Source organism: Zingiber officinale, chromosome 4A (assembly GCF_018446385.1).
Source record: "Zingiber officinale cultivar Zhangliang chromosome 4A, Zo_v1.1, whole genome shotgun sequence".
NCBI lineage: Eukaryota > Viridiplantae > Streptophyta > Magnoliopsida > Zingiberales > Zingiberaceae > Zingiber > Zingiber officinale.
In genome coordinates this window covers 149,030,200-149,040,111 of record NC_055992.1, presented here as the reverse complement: position 1 = coordinate 149,040,111, position 9,912 = coordinate 149,030,200, and the positions used below count along the sequence as shown (strand labels likewise).

Below are 9,912 nucleotides of genomic sequence, written 5' to 3'. Positions count from 1 at the left end.
CAGCCTCCTTATATAGGAGCTCTCACCTTGCCTACAATAAATGATCAAATTATGATCATTTAATGCTGGAGTTAATATCGTCATTAATTGGTTTAATGTCCTCATTAATATCGAGACGTTACAAAATCATTATTAATGGATTTAATGTCGCCATTAATACTGAGACATTACGAAATCACCATTAATTTCACATTAATACTTTCGTTACACTTTAGGAAAAAGATATTCAAGTGGAAATATGTTGGTTTATTCTTTTAGGCAATTTACCTCGACCGGTCCGACATTCGACATGCACAGGTTGTGCTCACACACGAGTCAACCTTGGTTTAGTACAATTTGGGCCTTGGATTTGCACCCACCCTTGCGCACTCACGCGTGAGAGAGTCTCTCCCCATGCATATGTTTACAATATCAATGCATGTGTCATAATTTAAACCAACAATAAAGCAAAAAGACTTCTAATGTGGGATTAATACCCATGCACAATAGAGTCTCTTTGTCTCCACCTCTTTATTCTATTCACATTTCCAACAATCCTCCACATGAATGTAAAACAGGATATATGATAGCATTCAACAATTGAGTCAAATATATGATAAGTAGGTTTACTCTTTGAACCTTTCCCTGTGAAGATCTATTTGCTTACTAGCTGCCAGTAGACGTGATGTCCTTTAACTGTACTGTCGTCTATGTAAGCATTGACAAATCTCACCCAAGACCCTCCCTGATACAACTCAGTTCTCATGAATATGTTCGTTCTTAGCCATGAATATGTCTGGTTCTGTGAGAAGCTCTACGAATTGTGCCTCCAATTCTCTTCAAAGCGACCCCACTTCTTTTCACATAGGTTATCCCTCGAGAGTAACCATATACTCTTCTTGATCATTAAAAGTTGTGTGCTTAACCTCCATCCTTCACTGGTTCATTGGGTCATTCCCCCACAGTGTGTCTAGTCAGTGCAAATTAGTTGTCTCTTTGAATCTAGTTCTTGGGATCTCCAGTCAACATAGGTTGGGTGTTCTCTGCACTGATCATTGACAATGGCATCAAGTCCATTCCTCGTGATGAACTTGTAACTAACTCTCGATTTAACCCTTTGATTAGCAGATTCACTATGTTATCCTTTGACCTCACATAGTCAATAGTGATAACTCCCGTTGAGAGTAGTTGTCTAATAGTATTATGTCTACGATGTATATGTCTAGACTTACCATTATATAGATGGCTCTGTGCCCGACTAATTGTTGATTGATTGTCGCAATGTATGCAAATTGCTGGCACAAGTTTCGGCCATCGTGGAATATCTTCTAAGAATTGTCATAGTCATTCAGCCTCTTCACCATATTTGTCAAGAGCTACAAATTGAGATTCCATTGTGGATCTAATTATTATGGTTTGCTTAGAAGATTTTCAGGAAATGGCTGCACCTCCCAGAGTAAATACATATCCACTCATAGACTTAGAGTCTTTTATGTCAGATATCCAACTTGCATCGCTGTATCCTTCGATCACAGCAGGATATCTCATATAGTGCAGACCATATTCATGAGTATACCTTAAGTACCTCAGTACTCTTGTTATCTCTTTCCAGTGCTCAACACTGGGATTACTTGTGTATCTACTCAGTTTACTTACTGTGTAGGCCAAGTTTTATCGTGTACAACTCAGCAAGTACATCAAACTTTCAATCACTCGAGAGTACTCTAGCTGAGAGATACTTTCACCTCGATTTTTCGATAGATGTTGACTCGTATCTATCGGTATTCGTGCCAACACAACATTACCCTTGGTGAATTTCTCAAGAATTGTATCCACATAATGGGACTGACTAAGAACAAGTCCTTCTGTTGTTCTAAGAATTTTGATTTCTAGAATCACATCGTCTAGGCTCATGCCTTTCATGTCAAATCTTGAGTTCAACATATCTTTAGTGGATTTGATTATCTTATCATTACTTCTAAAGATAAGTATGTCATCTCTATATAGACACAAGATGACATAGTCACTCTCTGTGACTTTCATGTAAACATATTTATTACATTCATTAACCTTGAATCCACATTCCTTCATGGCATTATTAAATTTTTCATGCCACTACTTTGATGCTTATTTCAAGTCATATAATGACTTCACCAATCTACATATCTTATTTTTCTATCCTGACACAGAAAATCCCTCAGGTTACTCCATGTAGATTTTCTCTTCTAAATCCCCATTTAGAAAGCCCGTCTTTACATCCATCTGATGTATTTCAAGATTTCATAGAGTGACAATGTCTAACAATACTCTAATAGAAGTTATTCTTGATACCGAAGAATACGTATCAAAGTAATCAAAGTCTTTTTGTTATCAATATCCTTTGATTACCAATCTGACATTATACTTATCAACTGTATCATTTAATTTCATTTTCTTCTTGAAGATCCACTTGTAACCTAGTGGTTTACTTTCCGGCGGAAGATCCACAAGTTCCCAAGTGTAATTTTCCAAGATAGAGTTTATCTCAGATGTAATTACCTCTCACCAGTGAGGTCCATCAGAAGAGTCTACAATTTCTGAGTAACTTCGGGGCTCACTTTCCAACATGAAAGTGATAAAATCCGATCCATAGGATTTTTCTACCCGAGCTCTTTTGCTCCATCTAAGCTCAACCTCCATTGGTTCCTCATCATCATCTTCACCTTGTGTTTAATATGCCCGTTTTAAAGAGCTAGCATTCTCTCAGGTCTTATACGGAAACACATGCTCGAAGAACGAGACATTTCTTGATTCTATTATCGAATTCCTGTGTATCTCCGATATTTGTGATTCTTATACAACAAACCGATAAGCATTGTTGTTTTGTGCATATCCAATAAATACACAATCAACAGTCTTTGATCCTATCTTAATCTTTTTCGGATCAGACACTAAAACTTTGACAAGACACCCCTACATTCGTAAATATTTATCGGATGTTTGTCTTCCATTCCATAACTCATAAGGGCTCTTATCTATTTTCTTCCTGAGCACCTTATTTAAAAGATAATTAACTGTTAACACAGTTTCCCCCCACATGAACTCTGGCAATCCAGAGCTCAATAGAAGAGCATTCATCATCTCCTTTAGAATTTAATTCTTCCGCTCAGCAACTCCATTTTGCTAAGGAGTACAAGGAGTTGTTGTTTTGTGTCTAATCCCATGTTCATCACACAATTCAGCAAACGATGATACATATTCACCTCCTCGGTCACTTCGAACCACCTTAATCTTTCGATTAAGCTGGTTTTCAACCTTATTTTTATAGAGAGCAAATTTTTCTATAGCTTCATCCTTACTTTTGAGAAGATACATATAATAGTATTTTTATGTTATCATCTACAAAAGTGATGAAGTACTTATTCCCACCATGTGTTGGTGTACCTTTGAGGTTGCACACATCGGTGCAGATTAGCTCGAGTGGTTCGTTACTTCTTTCAATATGTTGAAAGGATGACCTTGTCATTTTTGCTTCAACACAAATCTCACACTTGTGTTTTGGGTTAAGGTGGAATGTAAGTATGCTTTGCATATTTATTAATCTACGCAACACATTATAGTTAACATGTCCTAGTCTACCATGCCACAAACACGAAGACTCAAGCATATAAGTGGAAGAGCTTTCATTTTTATTTATCTTGGGTTTAATGGTCATTACATTGAACTTGAATAGCCCATCAGATACATAGTCCCTTTCTACAAACATTCCATTCGTGGACAATACAACTATGTCCGACTCAAAAATAATGTGAAAGTCATGCTTGCTTAACAGTGATCCAGACACTAGATTCTTCCGAATCTCCGGAACATATAACACATTATTCAGAGTAAGGTTCTTGCCCAAGATCATCTTTAGCATCACCTTTCCTTGGCCCATGATGTCAGAGGTTGCTGAGTTTCCCATGAACAGTTTGTCTCCAGTGACTTCTTTGAAGCTGTGGAGCAGCTCCTTGTAGCAACACACATGTCTGGTGTTCCAGTATCCATCCATCATTACCGCAGGTTTGAACCGACCAGGTTCAGTTCTGAGACCACTGCGCAAAGGTTGTCCATTTTTGGTTCCTCATTCAGGTTGGCCTCCTGCTTCTTCTTCGGCTTCCTGCACTCTGAAGATTTGTGAGCTACTTTGTCACAGTTGAAGCACTTCCCAGAGAACTTCTTGTTGATGCCTCCTCTGGGTCCCATCTTGGAAGACTTGGGGTTCTTCCATTTCGAGCTTTGACTGTGCTCGACCACGTTGGCTTTCATAGTAGCCTAAGAGAATAGTTTCCTCTCTGAACTCTTGTTGTCTTCTTCGAGACGAAGTCTAACAATGAGTTCCTCCACATTCATCTCCTTCCGCTTCTGCTTCAGATAGTTCTTGAAGTCCTTCCAGCCGGGAGGCAGCTTCTCAATGATAGCAGACACTTGGAAGGTTTCACTCAGAGTCATCCCTTCTGAGTGGATCTCGTGCAAGATCACCTGAAGCTCCTGGACTTGGCTAATCACCGTCTTAGAGTCAACCATCTTGTAATCTAGGAATCGTCCCATGATGAACTTCTTGGCTCCTGCATCCTCCGTATTGTACTTCTTGTCCAGGGACTCCCACATCTCATTAGCTGTTCTCTTCATGCTATATACAGTGTACAGCGAGTCGACAAGGCAGTTAAGGATGTAATTTCGTCAAAGGAACTCAGAATGAGTCCATGCCTCCACTGCACTGATGGTTTGCGCATCAGCATCCTCAGCACACTTGGGAGAGTCCTTGGTCAAGAATCGAGCCAGATTGAGCGTGGTCAAGTAACAGAGCATCTTCTGCTGCCAGCTCTTGAAGTTCAGTCCACTGAATTCTCTGGTTTCCTCCTATAACTGATTGGCACAGTTCCAATCGGGGCGGAAGGGACCTGCACGTGTTGAGTCTGTTGCACCTCAACATTCTGTTTTGTGGTCATCTCAACAGAATTGAGTCTATTTCAAGATTGTTGGATAATCTGTTGTCAAAGATATTAGGAAATTAACCGAATTGAAATTACACAAAATCAATTCTAACTTATCTGTCGAGATGACTTGAGCTCATAATCTCAGACCGCCAGCGGGGACTAGTTTCTGCTAAGTGCAGACAGAACACAGAGTTCAAGCAGCAAAGTCTGAGCGAGCGAAGCGACCGATGGGCGAAGCGGCCGAACGGGCGAAGTGGCCGAACGGGCGAAGGGACCGAGGCCTGCGATGGTCGTAGTTTCTTTGAAATAGATTCGCCTCACCTCCGGCTATGCTTCGAGGTTTTCTTGGGTCGTTTGTTTCCCAAGATATAACGGCAAAACCACGAACGTAACCAAACACTGGTTGTTCGTGATGAACTAAGAATGCACCTGAGTGCTATCACAAGTAGTTCAGCTGAGCGGATGCACAACTGAGAGAGTTTTATGGGAGAACACGGGTGGACAGAGGTTCGCTCCCTACTCTTCCTCTCGCTTTATCTTTCGCTTATCTACCGCTCTCTCTTTACGAAATCATTATTAATGAGTTTAATGTCACCATTAATACTGAGATGTTACGAAATCACCATTAATGAGTTTAATGTCGCCATTAGTATCGAGACGTTACGGAATCACCATTAATTTCACATTAATGTTTCCGTTACACTCTTGAGCATATAGTAAAAAGATATTCAAGTGATAATATATTTGTTTATTCTTTTAGGTAAATTTTACCTCGATCAGTCCGACATTTGACATGCGCAGGTTGTGTTCGCTCACGAATCAAACTTGGTTCAGTATAATCCGGGCCTTAGATTTGTACTCACCCCTGCACATTCATGCGTGAGAGAGTCTCTCTCCATACATATATTTACAATATTAATACATGTGTTATAATTTAAACTAACAATAAAATCAAAAAACTTTTAATATAAAACTAAATTCATACAGAATAGAATTTTTTTCATGTCCGTTTTTTTATTTCATTTACATTTCTAATAAAATATTGGTACGAGTTAATATTGGTATGAGTTAATGCCGCAGCTGAGGTGGATGCGGAGGAGTAAGAGATGATAAATCTAGCGAGCGCGAGATCGAGATCGAGAGATACATGTTCGTTCATAAATTTGTAGAATAATCGATTCGTGTCAAATTGAGAAAAATACTTTTATGGCAGTTTTCTAATTTATCTTTAGTTTGACCGTATACACGAACGGGTCAGATTTTTTTATATAGAAAAGTAAATAAAATTTGAATGAATGTTACATGCACATTGTAACATCTCAACACTTGTGATGGATTAAGTAATTATTATGAGAGGGAATTTGAATGGGGTGACTGAAAATATTGGTATATTGCATACCATTTGGGCATACACGGAAAATATTAATATTAACCATTATAAAAAAAAATTATATCAAATCAAACTTTTCACTATCGGAATTCTTATTATATTAATATTTTTGATACTTAAGTATATACTAAAATACTAAATAAATTTTATTTATATAATTACCTATTTTTTTAATTAGTGAAGGAAAAAAATATAGAACGGTATCGTTTCAAAATTTCAATATATTGAAATTTACAGTATGAACGGTATGAAATTTATATAACTTTGAAAATTTAATATATCAAAGTTTCGATATATTAAATTTTTAATACGGTACCGATATAAATTTTCTTTATGTCAAAATTTTAAATACGGTAGATTCAGAGGCCTCTTTGAAATTTTTTGCTCTTAATAAACCATAGCCAAACAAAGTCCCAACCAATTCAACATCATGAGAACCAATTCTGAATACCGATGATAAATTTTATCCCCCAATCCGATAGGTTTTTTCATTATTATTCTTGTATTAGTTATACTTCTTGCTAGTTTATAACCGTGACGACTAGGATACATAATAATAATAATAATAATAATAATAATAATAATAATAATAATAATTTTATCCCATTAACAATATAGATTTTTACGTCATTGGACTCTATGCTTTAAAAAAAAAATAATCTAAATTGTTGATTCATTTATCTTTGACAACACAATATGATCTTATTGAATAATGCCTTCATGGATGAGCTTCTCACCTTCTGCAAGTCATGGCTACTGGGATTGGTGGGTCTGAAAAGGCACCGTTCACAATGCGATCAAACACCCATTTATTAGCGGCCTCAGTGTAGTGATATCCATCCCAACATATCCTCTTCGAAGGATCCGTGCATGTGTTTGAGATGATAATCTTGGTGTTGTTGATCGTCTCTGTAGCTCCGCAACCGTACCGTGCGTCAAAATTGTACTTCCCTCCGTGCCCGCAGCAAGCCACAAAAGGTTGTTCAAACCCTGCAATCCATTGTATCAACACAAACATTTGCAAGCCCACCCTAGTCATGTAAATCAGGAATTAGTCGTGCCACTCACCGAGCCTTTCCGCATGGCTTATGAGCCAGTACTTGACGGTGTAGACATCGACATAGGTGAACACAGCACAAGGAAATGTCTTTCTGAGTTGCACTATAGTTTCCTTAAGCTTGGCATTGAACAGTTGAGCCACTTCATTGAATGGAGCTCCGCAACCAATAGGGTCGACCTCGGGTTCTCTAAGAGGGTATCGAGCTAGAATGTAAGGCAGGCAGCCAACTGGTCCTGTATTATGGATCCAAAAGTATCTCCCACCCAGTCCATAAACACTCTGCACAAGCTCAATTACAAGGTATCATCAGTATCCAGAGTCGATAATACCAAGTATGTGTATCTAAAGTTATCCTCTCCTCGTACCTCGATAGCATCGGTAAATTTGTCCAGGATAATAGGGATGGTTCCTTTAACTTGCTCTGTTGTCATGTTGCTGACATAGCCGGAAGTGAGGTCATTTTGGCCGATGTCGAATGTATACAAGGCCTTGGCGAAGTATTCTTCCGGAGGTAACAAATCTTTGTAGGCGGCTCCTTCACAAAACAAAACAAAACAAGGTTCAGCATAAATTTGTCGTTAGAGTTCTTCGATAATAAGAAGCATACATATATCTAGTACTTGCCTTTAGAGTAAGCTAGTTGGGATCTAGTTTTGAACTGTTCAAACTGGCGGACCTGCACATCCAAAGAGAAGGGGCTGTAGCCAGTTTGGAAGAAAGTCGTGTTCTGTCTTAGGATTGTCGATCCTGCTGTGGCAAAATTGGCACCATGGGAGAAATTTGTCCCCATCGAATCAAGATACGCGCCGATAAAAGGAAGTCCAAGTGTCTCAGCTGAAAATTCAAATATGAAAATTGTCGAATCAAGATATGCACTCACAAGCTGTGTTTCCCCAATATCGTAACATTTCAAAAACACAAAACACATCCAATTTTTTAAGGCACTGTGTTATTCAAACAGATGATTTATCTGATGGAGACAAAGGGATGCATTCATCTTCCTTCCAATCTTTCTCAGTCATTACTTTTTGTTTAAGATAACAGGATCCCATAAATTAATTCCAACAGAGCAACAAGACATCGATAAAGCATGGACTAGGGACAAAGTGGAATCAAAGACATCCATAAAGCATGAGAGAGTTGAATCAATGGATTAAGTTGAGCAATCCTTCACGATAAAAGTATTACTCCATGGGGCCAAAATCTGTCAATGTGGAAACCAATTCACATGATGCCAACGAATTCAGCATTTGGTATGCAAAAGAAGGCCAATAATTGAACTCACAGGACAAACCACTACCTAAACGTGTTTTGAATCACATGCCCTCTTAACAACCATACCGGACAACGAGTTCTATCTAATCCTTCAATCACTCTTCCTCAGTTGACTTATAGACAGACGAATCTTCCCCTACGGACAATATCTTGAAAATGGTCGTCTTTCTTCCCCAAATCTCAGCCATTAAAACAGTGGCCAGAGAAAGACTCCATTGACAAACTTGTTAAACTAACGGAGAAACACAAGTTAAACTAACCAATAGCACAGTGAGATAAAGAAAGACAGTAATTCTAGCAGACGAGGAAGTAGGATTTTTGGATCATGGTAGCCCTAATAAAAGCTTACCACTTACCATGTTGCGGGAGCAGATAGCATGATTTTTGCTCTTTCTTAGGGTTTTGGAATTAGGGCTACGCAATCAAATTGTTAAGAGAGCAGGAAGAGATTGTAGTAGGGGCACATGGGATGCTCACCGATGAAGTCGATGACAAGGCGGCCATCGCAGGGTCTCCCAGATGGAGTGCCGAAGAAGGTCTCCCCGTTAGGCTCAGAGACGGTGGAGAAGGCAGCCGACAAGCCACCGGTGTCGGAGTTAGAGTCGCCGAAGTTGAAGATGGCAGGGAATGAGCAGGGAAAGTAGGAGGAGGAGGAAGAGGCGGAGATGGCGGGTAGTAAGAGTGAGGTGAGGGCGAGAAGTAGCGGAAGAAGGGAGGGAGCAGCCATGGAGATTGGAGAAGAAGAGAGCAAAAAGAAGAGGACAAGAGCCTTGCCGGAACAGGGAAGAGTAGCGAGTGAGGCAAAGCGTGCAAGTAAGAATTAGTAGTATATTATATTTATAGAATTTGGGGACAGAATCTAATTGGGGAGCAATTAGAGGCATGGAATGGTATTCATATATATATTCATCAGTAAACTCTTGCCATATAATTTTCTGATTTATTTCTCGGTGTTCATCTTTACTACTATTATATAAATATTTCTGTAATAGGTTTCATGATCAATTTACAATGGATATGAAAATATCTAATTTCATGTGGGATCTCCTCGTATCAATAGTGTTAATAAAATATTTCCTACTTCTCTGGTAATAACATGATGATAAAATATTTAAATTATCATTCAGATATTTATGGTTCAAATTCCAAATACATTTATAGTAATTTTTTCTTTAAATGAGAAACGTAATCAAAGGATACTAGACTTTTAGATTGATCGTAACGTGCACATTTATTTTAATATCCAATGG

The 9,912-nt window shown here is 38.6% G+C and overlaps 1 protein-coding gene across 1 annotated transcript; it reads right to left on the bottom strand.

Moving 5' to 3' along the window:
* Positions 1-6,908: 6,908 nt before the first annotated feature.
* On the bottom strand, positions 6,909-9,584 carry LOC121971640 (GDSL esterase/lipase ACHE-like). The gene is made up of 5 exons (XM_042522997.1): positions 9,140-9,584; positions 8,012-8,221; positions 7,753-7,922; positions 7,396-7,666; positions 6,909-7,317 (listed from the first exon to the last, which is right to left on the bottom strand). Exons 1-5 carry the CDS (start codon positions 9,387-9,389, stop codon positions 7,061-7,063), a joined length of 1,158 nt encoding a protein of 385 aa, XP_042378931.1. The 5' UTR covers positions 9,390-9,584; the 3' UTR covers positions 6,909-7,060.
* Positions 9,585-9,912: the final 328 nt, after the last annotated feature.